General features: G+C 46.5%; 1 protein-coding gene across 8 annotated transcripts in view; it reads left to right on the forward strand.

Moving 5' to 3' along the window:
- The window catches only part of LOC126458440 (choline-phosphate cytidylyltransferase A-like), a 133350-nt gene that overhangs the window by 13839 nt on the left and 99500 nt on the right, over positions 1 to 20011 (forward strand). For all 8 annotated transcript variants that reach the window (XM_050095497.1, XM_050095500.1, XM_050095495.1 and 5 more), the window contains one exon: positions 6309 to 6417. In XM_050095497.1, the coding sequence (XP_049951454.1) occupies positions 6309 to 6417 (109 nt within the window). The remainder of the gene's footprint in view (positions 1 to 6308; positions 6418 to 20011) is intronic.

Consider the following 20011-nt stretch of genomic DNA (forward strand, 5'->3'; position numbering starts at 1 on the left):
CTATGACCCACTTGCACAGGTACTCAGTCGGTGGCAGCAGGTGACCCAGCGGCATAATCTGGCTCCTCGGTCCCTTTATGCCTTTCTTGGCCATGGACAATGTCATCCTCCAGTCGAACTGCAGTGGTTTTTTCCACCATCTTGCTGAGCTCCGACAACTTCTCAGCCTTCACCTTTTCCTCAGCATTGCTCTTCAGGAAACTTGGTTTCCGGTGATGCGAAACCCCGCCCTCCATGGCTATCGGGGTTATTATAAGAACCGGGTAGCTTATGAGAGTGTATCTGGTGGCGTCTGCATCTACGTCCTTCACTCCCTTTACAGCGAGTCTGTCCCACTACAAATACCTTTAGAGGCTGTCGCTGTTTGTATGTGGACGCCTCAGGCTGTTACTGTCTGCAGTCTCCATCTTCCACCAGATGGTGATGTCCCGCAGTATGTCCTGACTGGGCTGATAGCCCAATTGTCGCCACCTTTTCTGTTACTGGGCGACTTCAACGCCCATAACCCTCTGCGGGGTGGATCAGTGGCCACAGGCCGAGGCAACATCGTTGAGCAAGTATTGGCACAGCTCGACCTTTATCTTTTAAATAATGGTGCCTTCACACATTTCAGTGTGGCGCATGGCACATACTCAGCCATCGACCTTTCGATCTGCAGCCCTAGCCTAGTTCCATCTGTCCAGTGGAGTGTGCAAGACGTATTGTGCAGTAGTGACCACTTTCCGATCTTTCTGTCACTGCCACAGCGTCACTCTTCTGGGCACCCCTGCAGATGGGCTCTGAATAAGGCTGACTGGGACTTGTTCACCTCCATTGCCACTATTGAGCCTCTTTCCAATGACGCTGTTGATGCGGTGGTTCACTCGGTCGCCACCGGCATCGTTACTGCTGCAGAGTCTGCCATTCCCTGTTCTGGGTCCCCTTGGCGGAGGACTGTGCCTTGGTGGTCGCCCGAGATTGCTGAGGCAATTAAAGATCGCAGGCAGGCACTCCAGTATCACAAGCGGCATCCCTCATTGGAACACCTCATCGCCTTTAAATGGCTGCGTGTGTGAGCCCGCCGCCTCATTCGCCAACGCAAGCAGGAGTGCTGGAAAAGGTATGTCTCCACCATTGGCCTCTGTCCCTCTCCATTGCAGGTTTGGGCCAAGATTAGGCGACTCTATGGCTATCGGACCCTCTGTCAGCGTACCTGCGCTTTCACTGAATGGAGCAGTCTGTACTATCTCCAAAACAATTGCAAACTGCTTAGCAGAGCATTTTGCTCAGAGTTCCACTTCTGCGAATTACCCACTGGCCTTCCGCTCCCTGAAAGAGTGGTTGGAACGTCGGAGCCTTTCATTTCACACGCGCCACCCCGAATCGTACAATGCTCCGTTCAGTGAGTGGGAATTCCAAAGTGCCCTAGCAACTTGCCCTGATACGGCTCCCGGGCCAGATCGCATCCCCTGTCAGATGCTCAAACACCTCTCGGTGGACTACCAGCGACGCCTCCTAGACCTTTTCAACCGTATCTGGGTTGAGGGTGAGTTCCCGTTGCAATGACGGGAAAGCATCATAATTCCCATGTTGAAACCTGGCAAGAACCCACTGGAGGTGGACAGCTACTGCCCCATTAGCCTCACCAACATTCTTTGCAAGTTGCTTGAACGCATGGTGAGCCGGAGGTTGAGTTGGCTACTTGAATCTTGGGGCCATCTGGCCCCGTCTCAGGGTGGGTTCCATAAGGGCCGCTCTGCCGCCAATAATCTGGTGTGCCTGGAGTCTGCCATACATATGGCCTTTGCCCGTCACCAGCATCTAGTCGCCGTCTTTTTTGACATGCGGAAGGCATATGATACGACATGGCGACATCACGCCCTCTCTACGCTTCATGGTTGGAGTCTTCAGGGTCTGCTCCCAATTTTCATACAAAATTTTCTGTTGCTTCGTTCCTTCTGTGTGCAAGTTGCGGCCTCCCATAGTTCCTCCTGAGTTCAGGAGAATGGGGTACTGCAAGGATCTGTCTTAAGTGTCTGCCCCTTTGATTGCAATTAATGGGCTCACTGCAGCAGTGAGAACATCTGTCTCATCTTCCTTGTATGCTGACAACTTCTGCCTATACTATAGCTCCACTGGCATTGCAGCTGCTGTACAGCATCTGCAGGGTGCTATCGGAAAGGAGCAGTCTTGGGCTGTAACGCATGGCTTCCAGTTTTCTGCTGCCAGGACCTGCGTTAAGCATTTCTGCCAGCAATGCACTGTTCACCCTGAGCCACGGCTTTATCTTGATGGTGAACCTCTTGCTGTGGTAAAGACGCATTGGTTTTTGGGGTTGGTTTTCGATACCTGATTGACTTGGCTGTCTCATATTCGGCAGCTTAAACAAATGTGCTGGCGGCATCTTAACGCTCTTCGTTGCTTGAGTCACACCAGCTGGGGTGCCAATCGGTCTACCCTTCTACGGCTGTACCAGACGTTAATTCAGTCCTGTCTAGATTATGGGAGCCTGGCTGACGGTTCATCGTGGGATCCGACTCGCCACTGGAGCTTTCCGGACAAGCCCTGTCAACAACGTACTTGCGGCGGCAACTATTACTGGCTGCTTATGCTACACACGTTTGTAGCTTGCCCGGGCATCCCAATTATCGTCTCCTGTTCCCTCAGTTGGTCATCCATCTTCCGGAACGCCAGCCCCGGTCAGGGTGTATGATCACAGTTCGCGTCAGAGCTCTCCTCTCTGGGATTGAGGTTTTCCCTCTTCCACCACTTTTCCGGGCCCCTCTGCGTATACGCCCGTGATGTGTGCCCTGCCCATGCCTTCAGCTCGATTTGGCACAGGGCCCGAAGGACTCAGTCCCTCCTGAGGTCCTCCGCCACCGCTTTCTTTCAATCCTTGCCGCGTTTCAAGGCTCTGACATTGTCTATGGTTCGATGGTTGCTGGTCGTGTCGGTTATGCTCTTACTCTAGGGTATCATTATGAGCACCACTCATTGCCAGCTGGCTGCAGTGTTTTCACTGCCGAGCTGGTCGCCATCTCTTGCGCCCTAGAGTATATAAGCTCCCGCTCAGGTGAGCCCTTCGTTATCTGTAGTGACTCCCTGAGCAGTTTACAGCTATCGACCAGTGTTTCCCTTGCTCTCATCTGGTGATGGCTATCCAGGAATCCCTCCACACTCTTGCCCGTTGCAGCCGCTCTGTGGTCCTTGTGTGGACCCCATGTCATGTAGGCATCCTGGGAAATGAACGCTGGCCAAACAGGCTGTTGGTGCACCAGCCTTGGAGATTGGCCTTTTGGAGTGTGACCTCAGGTCAGTTTTGTGGCAGAAGGTACTTCGCACCTGGTGTGAAGAATGGCGCACCCTTCCTTCACCCAACAAACTTTGGGCCATCAAGGAGGCTACCGGTGCGTGGTGCTCCTCCTTGCTGGTCTCTCGCAGGGACTCTGTTGTCCTCTGCCGGCTGTGCATTGGTCATACATGGATAACACACAGCTATTTATTGTGCCGTGAGGACCCACCTTTATGTAGCTGTGGGACAGCTTTGACTGTGGTCCATATCTTGTTGGACTGCCCGCTTTTAACTCCACATAGGCAGACGTTTGCGCTGTCTGATACGCTTCTTCAATTTTATCAGATGACGTTGCGATGGCAGATTTAGTTTTGAGTTTTATTCATGCAGGGGGTTTTTATCGCTTGATCTAAATGTTTGTCCTTTTTTTTGTGTTGAGTCTTTCCTTTGGCCTACAATTTTAGACTGGGGTTTTTAGTGTGTTTCTTGGTGGTTGGCTTTTCCTTTTCTTTTTTTTTTTTTTTTTTTTGTGTGTGGTCGGTTAACCACTGTCACACTCTGTGTGACTTTAATTCCTTTTGTCTGGTCTCTGTCTGTGTCTTTCTTGTCCTGTGTCGTCTCTTGTCATCTCCACTGTTTCTTTTTATTCCTTGTGGGGCTTTCAAGTTCATGGAAAAAGGGACCAACGGCCCTAGTAGTCTGGTCCCTTCAATCCAACCAACCAATCAATTATTAGGGTTTCTTCCAGTTCCATTCACATATGGAGCATGTTATAATAAGTCCTATCAGAGGGAAAGTGGCAGAAGAGATTGTTAATGATATTTTTCAAAGAATTATTAAATGGTTCTCTGAAAATGGAAACTCCCTGAATTTTGAGAAAATACACTACATGCACTTCTTTACAACAAATAGTCATACCAGCAATGTTGTAGCTCATGAACAGACGTCAGTCAACAGGGTAGAATGCTGCAAACTTTCGGGTGTACATATTGATGAAAACTTGAATTGGAATCAGCATAGTACTGAGCTTCTGAAACAGTTAAATGCAATCACTTTTGCTCATCATATAATTCCTAGTCTTGGAAACAAACAAATCAACCTCCTGGTGTATTTTGCGTTTTTCAACTCTGTAATGTCTTATGGAATAATTTTCTGGGGTAACTCATCATTTAGGAAGAAATAACATATTGCATGAAAGCAAGCAGTACCAATAATGTGTAGTGGCAACCTGCCGTCATCATGTCATGAGTTGGGCATTTTAAATGCACCATCACAGTTCATATGTTTGCTAATGAAATTTGTCATAAATAATCCACCTCAATTTGAGAAGAATACTGATGTCCATACCTACAACACCAGAGGAAAAAACTTCAGTGGGTCAGAAAGGAGTTCAGTATGCAGCACCAAAAATTTCTGACAGTATGACCAATACTATAAAATGTATTGATAGTGAGCAAAGCTAATATTAAATTTGACCTAAAATCCTTTCTCCTTGATAACTCCATTGGATGAATTTTTATTTAAGAACTGGTAGACTGTAAAAGAAACCTGGTTTAGTTGTATGAGTAGGACTAAAAAATAATACAATCGTTTATGATAACACTAGTTACAAACTGACTTGTTCCATTCATTTTGATAAAAGAATCACTCAAATCATCTATGTACATCTAGTACACAAATCTGCCACCCAAAACAGAAGAGAGTGGTTTTTATTATGTTCATTCATGGAACAACTCTTTCTGATGAACACCTCATGAGATTCCAAAATTAAACCTCAACAGCTCAAGTTATGAAATAATGACTGTAAGGATTAAGACATCAAGTTAGAATACTCTGATAAATGAAAGTGCAAAGATCTTCAATAATTGTGAGGTGGCATCCTTTGTTGCACTAATTTCTTTCTGCAGTGCTACATCTAGTAAAATAGACAGCTTCTTGGGCAGATAACGCACAATTTTGTGATTAGAAGATACAAAGATGTTGTGCCTGGGTGAGGACAGTCTCTGAAATATGTAATATTCATTGTGAATGTGGATGCAGCTGTATTGACCAGTTTCTGTGTGCAGTTTTCAAACCTCATACAGATCACCGACAGAAAATTAAAAACTGAGTTTTGGCAAAAGCTGAACGGTCTTACAATACATACTGACTTATGTTGGTGAAATGTGAATGTTACACATCCAGATACAAGAAGCTAAGTTCTTAAAGTTGCCATAGATATCAGAAAATGCAAAAATAGTTTTAATCTGGACAGTAGTTATAATTTTAGCAGTGCATGGAAGTAGATTTTTGGCAAAGTGTGGATAACAAGAAATTCACTGGGTTGTTTACATGTAGATGCAAGTGGTGTACCACTAGCCTTTTGTACATCACAAATATTGACTAGATTTTTGTGTATATGACATCTTGTTGATGATGACTGACCAGTCACAGGTAGACTATTGGTTATAAATACCTCTACAGTACCACTCAAGGAGGTTACAATGTAACTGGATAGATAAAAAAATCGACTCACCAAATGGCAGCAGCATACACACATAAAACAAAAACTGTCCTTCTCATGCTGTCCAGTAAGACTCCTCTGACCTGCTGTTCTGGGTGACTTTTCTGAAATCTAGCCCTCTTCCTAAACCTCCCCAGTCCTTTCCCATCATCCCTCTTCCTTCCCCTTCAACCCTTCTGCTGGAAGGACCAGCCAATGGCTCCGAAAGCTTGTATACTTATAACCTTCTCTTATGTGCTTGTTCTGCTGCTGCTTGGTGGGTATATTTTTTATCTGTCCAATTACATTATACTCACGAGGGCTAGTTAACCTGATGAAGACAATAGAGGTAATTGATGAAGTTGTATTCGAAGCAGTGAGATGACTGAGAAAATTTTACTGCAGCTATGTAACTTTAAACAGTGTGCCATTATTATTGATTTGTGACATATTATTAAGTTTTTGTCCACTAGTGAGTTTATGAATTTTGTTTTTGTTGTTATTATTATTAATATTGGAGCATAAATTCACTATCTGTAAACGTATATATTTCAGTCCATCTGCAAGCCAGCACCATTTAGTGATGAGCCTGAGGCAGCAGCTGAACGTGAACGCTGTGATTACAGCCAGCGTGTTTCTTTCAAGATGGCAAAATCTGGAAATGGTGATCAAATATTTAATGAACTACATACTCCCAATTTGGCTCACTTTGATTATCAAATATTCCCAAAGGTTCATAATAGATATCTAAGAAAGACTATTTGCTTGAAATCTATAATTTAATTTCATTGGTGACCTATTATGTTGATTAGATTGTATTTAAATAAAATCCAAAAGGACATGGTGATTTGCAATAATAGATAACCCCAAAATGAAAAGACAAATGTAAACACCTGCAATAAAGTGAGATAGATAAGAACCACTATACAACAGGTGAAAGGCACCCAGTATTGAAATTTTTCACTTTATCCACATTCACCCAACTTTGACTCATTACATGATGGGAATAGGAGAGTATAGACTGAGATTTGAGAATGAGCTGAAAGCCTAAATGATTATGATGCAAATATTGAATATGTATATCATTTATAATAACCATTATGCCACTCACAGGTATGTTCTACGGTGTGCCATAAATGATGTCGAGATTTATACCCATTTCTGCCCTGGGGTACTCAAATATCTGATCTGAATCACTGTTCAACATTTGCATTCTTTATTGCAAATGCTCACAATTTAATTAGCCTTTTTTATGGAGTTCCAGCTAAATTATAACTTCTCCATGGGTTTCTGCTGTTCTCTCTCACTCAAAAAATTAAGAAATTTGAGAGGTCAGTGTTAAAACTTAATTAATACTTTGCATTACATATGCCATTTCTAAATAACATTTTGGTGTTAAAAAAAATTAAAATAAAAAAAATCTCTAAATGTGGGAATTATTTCAGCCACGCCATCTACCAGTTTGTAGAATTTTCTGGTTTTCAGCAGAGTTGACATAGTTGGAGGTATGACAGTGACCTCATGTTGATCCATGTTATCTGCACCTGAAAATGATTTGGTCAGTTGTCAAAATATTTGGGCACAATAATAGAATTGTGCACTTTAGTGGAAACTTAAAAAATGTTGCAGTTAGTCAGTCACACAAAGAAAAAATGTATACATGACAAATAATAAGTCTCTTTGCCGCCTGCAGAAAGCTGTGTCATGTAGTCAGTCAGTTGGTAGAATGTGATTCCTGATCTTTGTGTAATATTACAATAACTTATTTACAGCTTGTAAATTCACTAAAATTTTACTGCAGAATCATAACCATTGGAAACTCAAGGTTTGAATATCAACAACACTAGGGAAAGCATGGATCGCTACTCACTTTAAAGATGACACGTTGAGTTGCAGACAGTCCCAACAAAAAGAGCCAGTTACAAAAGAGTGTTCCCTTCATCACCGAATACCACACCGGACTGGAAAAACTAAACGACATTCTTTGTCAGGACTTTGATTATCTATCGTCCTGATCCTACATAAGGTCTTTCCCACCACTCCTAAAGTAGTGTCACTACCCACTGCCACAAGAATTGTATCCCTGTAGAAGACCCAGGTGCAAGATCTATGCAATCCACCCACCCATCACTTTCTATGCCTGTCCTGTCACAGACTTATCCCTATCCCATCAAAGACTGGGCCAAGTGTGAAAGCAACCATGTCTTACATCAGCTCTGCTGCAACCATTGCACAGCTTTTTGTATTGGTATGGCTACCTAGTAACTGTCCACCAAGATAAATGGCCACCACCAAACTGTGACCAAGAGCAGAGTAGACCACCATAAGGCACAATTTGCTGCTGAACATAACATTCTTGATTTCAGTGGCTGATTAACAACCTGGTCCATCTGGATCTTTGCGTTCACCACCAACTTTTTTGAACTGCAGAGATGGGAGTTATCTATACAACACATTCTCTGCTCCCAAAAGTATCCCACCGTCAACCTACAATATGCTACTGTCCCCACACCCTCCGACCAAGTTTTTGCCCATATGTCGTATCACCTCCTCCATTTTTATGCCCCTTCACCCTCATTGTGCACTGCCCTCTGCCAATGCAACTGCCTATCCTTTCCTCTTCACTGCTCTTCTCCTTTCCCACTATCTATTTTTGTCCTCAATAGCCATCTCCCAACATTGCGCTTGACTGTCTTGTCAGGCTGCCGTCTAGTCCCTGCACTCCCTGCCAGACAGCATCCTTCTCCCCCCCCCACCCCCCTCCCCCCCACCCCACTCCACCCCACCCCACCCCACCCACCCATACCCTGCTACTGCTCCTATTTCCCCGCACACCCCGGATTGCTCTTCACATGATAGTTGCATTCCGGTCAGAGCTGCCAGTGCTGGCAGTCATATGTGCATGATTGTGCTTGTTTGTGTGAATGTGTGTATGTTTTTTCTTTACTGAAAAAGACTTTGGCCAAAACCTAATGTGTAACATTCCTTCCATTGTTCCTATCTGCAACTCAGCGGGTCATCTTTACTGAGTAGCAGTCTATCCTTTTCCTGATATTATTGAGTCATAAACTTATTGTTAAATACAGGGACAGGGAAAAAAAATATGGAAACACCACAAGAAATGCATGCTTGAAAATAAATTCAGATGCTAGCCAAGCCTGCAGTTTGTTTTGTAGTATTTGACCATGAGCGACATCCGTGCAATGTCCTCAAAACATTACAAACATTAGTCATGGTCAGAACAGTGTTCTTTGTAGCTGTGAGTGCATTATGTTGGAACTAAGTGAAGTCAAATGTAGGCAGATTGTTGGTTATCATATTGTGGGCATTTTCGTAACCAAGGGAACTAAAATGGTTGGCATTTCAAGAGACAACATCTCAAACTCTGACAAAAATAAAGAGGACAACGGCTGCGAAAATCACTACAGGACTGATTGTTGCACTTGCAGTCCATGTCAGCATCAAAACAACACAAAGGGAACTCTATAAGCAGGAATTCCAAAACTATTCATCAGTGATGCTAATGTCCATAAAAGGAAAATGTGGTGCCAAAGCCATCAAACCTGTCATTTAGTCTGGCAAGTGTTGTTTCACAGTGTTTTCAACTTGTGACTGAGTTTATGTCCCAAGAGTGAAGCACTGCAGGGGTTTGGTGGTGATTTAGGCAGTCATATTGTGATATTCCATGGGCCCTATGTGTACTCTGAAATGTCACATTACTGCCAGCGATTATGTGAGCATTTTGGCTGATCAGTTCCATCTCATGGTACAACGTTTGTTCCCCAGTTGTGATGCCTTGTTAAAAGACGACAGGGCCCCTGATTGCGCAGCTCACATTGTCCAGGACTGGTTTTGTGAGCATAAGGCTTAACTGGTGCATCCCCCAGCCACCGCAATCGACAAACCTTAGTGTTATTGAGCCTTTGCGATGTGCTTTGGAGAGAAGGGTGCACGATCACTGTTCTCCCCCCCCCCCCCCCCCCTCCATTTTTACCTGAACTTGCCACTATTTTGCAGGGAGAATGGCATAAGATTTATCCATTCCAACATGACTGGAAGCTGTTTTGAATGCCAGCAGGTTTCCTACACTGTATTAGGCATGGTAATGTGTTGTGGTTTTGGTGTTCCCATATTTTTGTCCAACCCATATAAACAGCAGTTTAACATTTCCATGTGAAAATCGGAGATGTTAAAGTTGCAAAAAGATATTATCTTGTCAAATATGCTAAGGTAGTGCAGATTAATGTAAAAGTTGCTTTCTTCTTTCATTGTGACAGCAAAATTGATCTAGAGTCAGGAAAGCATTACAAGCTGACTATGAGAATGTTTTGCAGCTGAACTAAAAGTGATGTCTGTATTGCCAACACTGTCTATCTCCTTAGTAGACTTGTCAACTTTCCTGAATGTGACATGTAGGACAGCCACCCACGGGGCTTGCCGCTCTTTGGCAAGTTCGAGCTTGGCTACCACGGGACCCCAGCTTTTACAGCATCTTTTCCCTTCCATGTTGCATACCTACCCTCTTGCTGTCTGGCATGTTTTTGGGAATGTGCCCCCAGGAGCTCAGCATTCAGGCGCCGGGTACAGGCTTGGCGACCCCGGGGTTCCTGAGCTGGGGACTGGTAAGCGCTGCCTGTCCCCTGTCACTGTAAGCTCTGAGCATACTTCAGCGACCACCGTGTGGCACGGCGGTGGAATGTTGTGTGTCTCAGGGAATGGGGATCTTGGCTTGACCATCCGGATCGCGAGGATGGAATAAACCTCTATAAACAATCCCTCAATCTCGAGGTGTGCTGCGCACTGATGAGATTCATGGCTGTTGAGGTGGAACAGTCGTTAGCGGGCAACCTCTGGGGAACCTGCCGCACCTCAGTTGTATAAGACTTACCTAGGCACGCTGGGCTCTGTCTAGGTGGACTTCTAGTTCTCTAGCTGCTCGTGAGACCGAGATGGATCCTTTGAAATCCTCTTTTCTTCCTCTCAGCGGAAAGGGTGGGCCACTGTAAGGTTCTAACACCCAGTCTCTTAAGAGGGCTCGTGCAGTCAGTCCCCCTGACTCCAGCACTTCTTTGACAAGTCCAGTCTTAGATAACAGAACGCATTCTGGTAATCCGAATGTGTTTCTCATTGTGAAATGGAAGGAGGGTAGTTTCAAGAAGGTTTCACCCTTCTATATACAAAAGGGTTTGGAGGGAATCTGTGGCTCCTTAAAATCGGTGAAGCGCTTACGTAAAGGGACCTTGCCAGTGGAAACTTCCACTTCCCAGCAAGCAACTAACCTCCAATCTGCTAAATGCCTTGGAGAGTATGCCATAGACACTGAACTGCACAGCACCTTGAACTACAGCGAAGGGGTTGTGACATGCCGGGATCTAGTTGACATTCCCAAGGAAGAACTGCAATGTGAGTGGGCTCTGGAAGGTATCATTGATTTCCAACATATCATGAAGAGGGTTGATGGCAATCTTGTCAAATCCGACTCCTTTATTCTGACCTTCAGTAGCACAAAACTTACTGAATATGTTAAAGCTGGCTTCCTTTGCCTTAGTGTGAGGCCTTATTTCCTGACCCCAATGCGCTGTTTTAAATGCCAGTGTTTTGGGCATACCACCTTAGGATGTAAAGGCGAAGCGACTTGTGGCAATTGTGGTAAGGCTGCTCATGAAGGAGTTGGTTGCTCGTCTCCGGCCAAATGTATCAATTGCTCTGGGAACCACTCTGTTTGGAGTAGGGACTGCCGAATATTTTTAGAGGAACGCAAAGTCCAGGAAATAAAAACAACCAAGCGTATCCCCTATGGTGAGGCCAAGAAGATCTATAAGTCGATGCAACCTCCCACATTTGCTACATCTTTTGCATCCCTGGTTCAGAAGCCTACTCCAAAAGTCGATGCCTCAACGCAGACCGAGGTGGTGAGTGTTGCCACTAACACCTGCAGCTGTCAGTGCATGTGCAACACAGCCAGTGTTTCAGAGCCAGTAGCCCCTACTCGAACGGCAGACAAAGGTACAGTGGCGAACTTGGGCCAGCCCCTGGCGCCTCCAACAGCTGAGGCAGTTCCAAAGCCCAGTGCGCCAATTACCACTCCCACATCAGCTCCCCCAAAGCCCACCAAACCACAGAAAGCTCCTGTACAGCAGCAACAGTGGGTCAAATCCCGTGGTAAATCGTCTGACCATGCGGATGTTATTTTATGTGAGGCTTCATCTGACTCTTCCCCAGAGTTGATGGAATATGATGTATGTGTGGACAATCCTCTCGTCCCATGCCTGCCCCTCCACCTGCTGTGTGGACAATCCTCTCGTCCCACGCCTGCCCCTCCACCTGCTGCGGTCTCCCCGCCCCGTCGGAGAGACAGGATGAAGGTGCTACCTCCATCGTAGATGGCTCCCATACTTCAGTGGAACTTGCAAGGGTTCAGGACGCATGTGGAGGAACTTCTTCTACTCTCTCAGGGTAGACCACTGTGTCTATGTCTCCAGGAGACTTATTTCCATCCCTCATACTCCCCTGAGATACGAGGCTATACACTCCACAAAAAGGACGACCTGCGTGGGGAGAGAGCTAGAGGAGGCGTTGGTATTTTTGTCAGGACGGACTACCACTCCTCACCTCTCTCACTTACGACGACTTTACAGGCCATCACTGTGTCCGTGCACGTGCATCATCCATTGACTGTATGTTCGCTTTACTTGCCCCCACATGATGCACTTGATGAAGTGGCCCTCACCGACCTTCTTACACAGCACCCCCAGCCATTCATTATTTGTAGTGATTTTAATGCCGACAATGTGCTTTGGGGCTCTGCAATTACCTGTCCCAGGGGTAGAGCAATTGAGAGGCTTCTCCTGTCATCCTGTGACTACTTGCTCAATGGAGGACAGAGCACTTATTTCTGCTCAGGGACTGGGTCGTTCTCTGCCATTGATCTCTCGCTTTGCTCTCCAGCTCTTGCCGCGAGTGCTCGTTGGGAAGTGGTCGCTGACTTGCACGGCAGTGATCATTTCCCAATCTGGATTCACCTGCCAGATGGTGTGGGCCCTGAAAGGAGACCACCACGATAGGTGCTCAGTGGAGCCGACTGGACGCTTTATAGCCAGTTGGCCCAGTTCAAACACTGTGCGAATGTTGAGGCGTGGGTGGATCATGTTACCACAACGGTCCACCACGCCGCTGCAGCATCTATTCCACAGTCCACAGGCCACCGGAAGAGGCCACCTGTCCCTTGGTGGAGTGCCGAATGCCACTCTGCAATCAGGACCAGGCGTGCAGCTCTGCGTCGTTTCCAGTGTCGGCCGACTGCTGAGAATCTTGCGGCCTTTCCAGTGGCGAGGGCAAGAAATTGCCACATTATTCGTGAGAGCAAGAAGAGGTCGTGGCAAAAGTTCCTGAACAACATTAATCATTCCACCAAAAGTTCCATTGTGTGGGAGACCATCAGGAGAATTTCTGGCAGAGGAGGGAGGTGCCCCATAGCTGCTGTTTAATGAATAATGGCACTCTCCACATGGACCCGCGAGATATTGCCCAGACTATGGCAGCATATTTACTGCAACAACCAGTCAAGATCCAGGTTTCCAGCGCCATAGAGCGGTTGCTGAGAGATGTAGTCTGGACTTGCAGTCCACCTCTCACGAAGTTTACGACTGCCCATTTTCTATGTGGGAGCTGGATTCTGCATTGTCTGCAGCTCGTGACACATCCCCTGGTCACGACAGGATCCATTACAGTATGCTATGGCACCTCACAATGCGCAACAAAGAAATCCTCCTCGCACTTTTTAATGCCATTTGGGCGTCGGGTCACTTTCCTGGTGCGTGGCGTGAGGCAGTTTTAATCCCTTTTTTAAAACCTGGGAAAGACCGCATGAGCCCGAGTAGCTACCATTGTGTTGCCCTCACTAGTTGCATGGGAAAGACCTTGGAGCGGATGGTCAACCGCCACCTTGTCTGGATGTTACAATCCCGGCAACTCCTTAGTAGCTTTCAGTGTGGGTTCAGGAGGTTTCGTTCCACCTTCGATAACCTTGCCCTCCTGGAGGCGGCTATACAGCAAGCTTTCCTGCACCGTCATCACCTTCTGGGTGTATTTTTCGACATCGAGAAGGCCTACAATACCACTTGGAGGCGTCTTATCCTGGAGCAGCTTCATGGATGGGGTTTTCGTGGTTGTCTTCCTCTTTTTATTCAGTCTTTCCTCTCGTCACGATATTTTAGATACCGAATTGGAGACGTCCTGTCTGATCGCTTTGAGCAGGAGAACGGAGTCCCTCAGGGTAGCGTTTTAAGTGTGACTCTCTTTGCCATCGCTATTAATAGCATTATGTCCATAGTGAAAAGTCCTGTCCAGTGTTCCTTGTTTGTGGATGATTTCTCTTTGTCTTGCTCTTCTTCAAGCCTTGCAACGACAACGCGTCAGTTGCAACTTACTCTTAGACGTTTGGATGACTGGGCACAGAAGAGTGGTTTTAAGTTTTCCACCGAGAAGTCTGTATGTGTTCTTTTTCTCCATTCTCGTTCGATTTTAACCTTTCCTGAGTTGAGGTTGAGGGTCACTATTCTTACTTTTAAAGACAGTGAGATTTCTGGGGCTCATTTTTGACTCGCAGCTTACGTGGTTACCTCATCTTAAAGACCTGAAACGACAGACACTTAAGGCTTTAAGTATTTTAAAATGTCTTAGCCACAGTACATGGGGAGCTGACAGGACTTGTCTGCTCCAGTTTTACAGGGTGTTTGTGCAATCTCGGCTCGATTATGGGTGCACGGTGTATGGGTCTGCGAGGCCTTCGTACTTAAAGATGTTGGACGTTGTGCACCATGAAGGACTTCGGTTGGCCACTGGGGCATTCCAAACTAGCCCTATACCAAGCCTCTGTGCAGAGGCTGGTGAACCGCCACTTCATATGCGGCGACGGCTACTTACAATACGCCAGGCGTATAAAACTTTGTCCACACCATACACTCCTGCATACCATACCGTTGCTCAGCCTTCTCTGGCACGGTTATTTCATAACCGGCAACGTGCGACGCAGCCCTATGGGATTCGCACACAGGATTGCGTTGCTGCGATGTCTATGGTTGGTCTTTGTGTTTTACGTCGCGGTTGGAGCAGATTTCCACCTTGGCTCCTTCGGAGACCCAAACTTATTTTAGATTTGACTACTTTTAAGAAAGATAGCACACCAGATTTTAGATTCCAATCACTGTTTTTTAACATTTTAGATGTGCATCACGCTTTCACCGTCATTTACACTGATGGCTCCAAACAGGAGAATTTCCTTGGCTGTTCTGTGGTGTTCCCTGATCATGTTACCCGGATTCGCCTCCCTGCTGAATATACCATTTTCGCAGCGGAGCTCCGTGTGACCCTGAAGGCACTGGAGCAGATGAATCGTGTTCGGGGTGATCGATTTCTTCTCTGCTCTGATTCTCTTAGTGCCTTACAATCACTGCAGAACCTGTACCTGACTGAAGAGATGGTCCAGCTGATATATGACCAACTGTACTTGCTCCAACGGCGGGGTAAGGCGGTATCCTTCTGCTGGGTGCCTGGTCATGTCGGAATATGGGGCAATGAACAGGCCGATCGGGCTGCCAAGGAGGCCTGCAGAGAGCAGGATGTGGTCCAGTGTCCTATCCGCTTGCAATCTGTCATCTCTGCACTCCACAGGAAGTGCATGGAGTTGTGGTAAACTGCAGTTGGTAAAGTCAACAACTTGGCCGTGGCATTCCTCCTGCCGGTTGCTCTGGCGGGAAGAGGTGGCCCTCACACGTCTTCGGATCGGGCACTGTCCTCTCACACATAGCTTTTTATTACGGCGGGAGGATCCTCCGTTTTGTGATGCTTGTGGTGTGCACATCTCTGTCCGGCACATTTTTACAGACTGCATTTTATACCATGATGCAAGGGCAGAAGCACAAGTTGATGGGGATCTGCCTTGTGTTTTAGCTAACGATGAGACGTGTGTGTCTAGGGTTTTAAAGTTTTGTGATGTGTCTGGACTCTGGCCTAAACTTCTAGGCTGGGGGTTTTGGTGTATTGCAGAGTGGCTGGCTCCTCCCTTTTTTCCTTGCGGTCAGCCAGCCACTTCCATCTGCTACATTGTTTTAGCTCCCTCTACCACTTTCTTCCTGTGTTGACCATGTTTTACTGCTGACGCCCTGCTTCATCCCACGCTTCCGTGTGGGTAGGCACATATTTTTCAAAGCTTGTTACCTGTGTTTTATGTTCTGTTTTATATTACTGTTCTGAGTTTTTTTTCTTGACACCCGTCTCACTATGTTACTGAACGGGCGCTGAAGACCTTGCTGTCGTGTGCCCAAAAAACCCTCTACTACTACTACTACTTTGGGAATGTGTACTGCATTTTCAGTAGCTGACATCAGAAAAGTCTCTCCCTGATTTTCATTCCTCTTTTTTTTCCTTGTTCACCTTTTCCTATGCTTCCTTCGGTGTTTGAGGTTCCTCATTTTCTTCTTCCTGCCTGTGCACTCCTGAAGGCTGACTGATGCATCTGATGCGTAACAGGTGACTGGGTAACAAGCAATTCCCAACCGTGTGCCAATACGTAGGGTTCACACATACCCCTGCTACAGGCCAGGCCCAGGGAGGGGTGATTGCCTCGGCTTCTTCCTTCCAAAATTGCCTGTTGGTCCCTCTGTCAGATGTTCGTCAGGTGTGACTTGAGGTGTGAACCGTCACCTAAGGAGGGTGCGCTCCCCCTCAGAGGGGGCCTCTAGTTGGAAGGAGCACGCCATCAGAGATGCTGGCAATCTTGCGGGATTTTCTTACAGTGAGCCAGTTGCCTTCTTATCAGTCAACATCTACCAAACGCAAATGGAATAAAGCTCACAATTCAAAGACCCTCCCTTCTGCATCACGGTTTCTCGTGGTTTCACATACTGAAGATGACCAGTCTTTGCATCAGCAAATCTGTTTATTATTCAGAAATGTGCTGATGCAGTTTCTATCCCTGTGAAATCGTGCTCTCATTTACGATGCAGTGACATTTTGCTTTTGGAGACGGTTTATGATTCTCAAGCACAACTACTCCTCGCAGTTTCGCTCCTCCACAATTATCCTGCTTCTGTCGAGGCCCGTCACACACTGAAATATTCACGCAGTGTTATTTACACTAGGCTGCTCGATGGTCTGACTGAGGCAGAAATCCAAACTTACGTCTCTGATCAGGGCGTCATTGCAATCCGTCAGGTGATAAAACAGGTAGATGCATCGTTAGTGCTCAAATGCACTCTGTTTGATATGAAGTTATCACAGTCACATCATACATTCTGAACCTGATGTGCTGCTATATTTGTCATCATTACAACCATATTTTAATGTCCTATCGACACCCGCCAAGTGTGTAACCTGTGGTAGGGTTGTCCACAAGGGTGATTGTTTACCAACTCCTCCCCACTGCATCAATTGCAATGCTGAATGTGCAGCCCCCACCTGAGGTAGTCCCACGTATCTTGATGAACGGGCCATCCGGGAGATCTGGGTGAAGAAAAGTGCCTTATCCTGTCGTTTGCAAATGGAAAACTCTGATGTTGTACTGTCTAGCACTTACAGTACTGTTCTTGCTACTTCTCGCTTCACGAAAGACATGGCTCCGCAGGCATGCGACCTCAACTTAAGCACCGCAATTTTAAAATCTCCCAGTGTCACGGTAGCAACCCCATCTCCTCCTCCGGCTCTGCAGTAAGCCACCGAACTTTCGCTCATGGGACAAAGTCATCTGCTACACCACCAGCTGGTCAGAAAGGACAGAAGGAATACTCCTGTGTTGACTTCTTACGTCCCTCCAGCCGACAAACATCTGAATTGTCATCTGCCACCCACAAAGGCTCCAAGAAATCGGAGGCAAATGGTCTTTCCCTTCACTGACTTGGAGATCCTCTTCAACTGTATTGCTGTATGATGCTCTCACCTGGCTGACCTCTATGTTGCCAGTGTCCACCACCAACCTTCTCTCTGCCTTAGACTCGGCAGACTAACAGAGGGAGAATGCCGACACTTTTGTAGGTCTCGTGGAGCAGGATCCTCCACCCTCTGCCCCCAGAAGCAGTGAGTCTTCAAAGGTTGACACTCAGCAGCCATCGAGGTGACACCCCTTCACTTTTTCCCTCCTCGTCATGATTCTCCTCCAATGGAATGTTCGCAGCCTTAGATCCAAAAAAGAGGAATTAAGACTGCTCTTGGAATAAAAGCGTCCACTTGCTCTGTGCCTTCATGAAACAAAATTACATCCCCATGATTGCTTTGACCTCTTGCATTTCTTTCCGGCCTGCTTTGTCCTCCCCCTTGAGGACGGCATTCCACCTCGTGGGGGTGTCATGCAGCTCATCTAGGATGATGCTCATAGGCAAACCATCTCCGTGCCTAATGGTTTTCAAGCTGTTATAGTCTGCATTTTTCTTCCTCACTTCACCTTTTCCTTTTCTACCGTTTACATCCTTCTGTCATTCAGTGTCACCATGGCATACTTCTGCCAGCTTACTGGGCAACTCCCTCACCCCTTTCTTTAATGTGCACCATCCCCTTTTGGGGTTCTCCTGGAGGCTGACTGTGAGGTGACCTCTTGGCTGACGTTCTCAATAAACTTAACCTCATCTGTCTTAACACGGGAGCACTCGCGTTCCTTTCAGACTCCATGCACATTATTTCCATTTGGACCTCTCCTTCTGTACTGCCCAGCTTGCCTGTCATCTCAAGTGGTCCATTCTCTCTGACACACTCGAGCAACCATTTCCCATGTGCTGTCCATTTGTGCCTATGTGCACACTAAATGGCAGCTTTCTAAAGCCGACTGGAGGCTTTACTCCTCCCTGGTGACATTTGACGAACATTTCCCTATTTGTGATGGCCAGGTTTACTACCTTATCAGTGTTATCCTTACTGCCGCAGAATGTTCCATTCCCTGCTCTTGCTCTTCATCTTCACCTCACCATGTCCCTGTCCCTTGGTGGACTGAGGCATGCCAAGACACAATTTGTGAGTGCTCTGTGTTTTTAACCATTATCTTATGGTGGCAAACTGTATTCGTAATAAACAATGGTGGCGAACTGTATTCATTGCATTCTCCGGAACAGCAGAAAAGCTAGCTGGATTTCATTTACTAGTTCTTTTAACAGTTCCAATCCCTATTCTGTTGTGTGGGCTAACCTCCGATGGCTCTCTGGGGCCAAGGTCCATTCTCCAATTTCTGACCTGATTGTAGCAGATGATGTCATAGTGCACCCTGTTGCTATCTCCAGCACCTTGGGCCGCTATTTTGTGGAGAATTCGAGCTCCAACCGCTATCACCCTGTGCCTTCCTCCATCAGAAATGAGTGGAGGAGGCTCAGGTGGTATTCTTCTCTTCTCAGAATTGTGAGTGCTACAATGCCACCTTTACTATGAGGAAGCTAGATCATGCTCTCCAGTTCATGCCGATCTCCGCCCCAGAGCCAGATGATGTTCACATTGAGGTGTTGAAGAACCATTCTCTTGTGGGCAAGCCCTTTCTCCTTCATACATACAATTGCACCTGGGCAGAGGGCATGTTTCCCAGACGCTGGCTTGAAGCCTCTGTCATACCCATATTTATGCACGGTAAGGACAAACACCTACCTTGTAGCTACCTTCCCATTTCTGGTGATGGAATGTATGATTCATGCCCAGCTGGTATGGTGGCTTGAATCTCACAATTTACTAACCATTGAACAGTGTGGATTTTGAGTGCACTTTTGTGCAGTTGACCATCTTGTCACTTTTTCAATCAATGTCGTGAAGGCCGAAATACCAGACTGTGACAGTGTTTTTCGAGTTGGAGAAAGCGTATGACACTTGCTGGAGGACTGGTATCCTTCATACAGTCTACACGTGGGGCTTCTGAGGCTGCCTGCCCCATTTCCTTCAGTAATTTTTAAAAGACCGAGTTTTTGAGGTACACTTGGGTTTGCCTTGTTGGACACCTTCATCCAGGAAAACAATGTGCCTCAGGGTTCCGTCCTGAGCGTCGTCCTCTTTGCTACCACCATTAACCCTATTACGGCCTGTCTCCTGCTGGGCACCTCGGGCTCCCTTTTCGTTGATGGTTTTGTCAGCTATTGCAGTTCACGGACTTGCCTCCTTGAGCGTTGTCTTCAGCATTGTGTCGATCATCTTTACTCATGGAGCATCAACAGTGGCTTTCACTTTTCCACTGACAAAACCATTTGTACGAATTTCAGGTGGCACAGTGGGATCTTCCACTGTTTTTACATCTTGGG

This window comes from Schistocerca serialis, chromosome 2, assembly GCF_023864345.2.
Source record: "Schistocerca serialis cubense isolate TAMUIC-IGC-003099 chromosome 2, iqSchSeri2.2, whole genome shotgun sequence".
NCBI lineage: Eukaryota > Metazoa > Arthropoda > Insecta > Orthoptera > Acrididae > Schistocerca > Schistocerca serialis.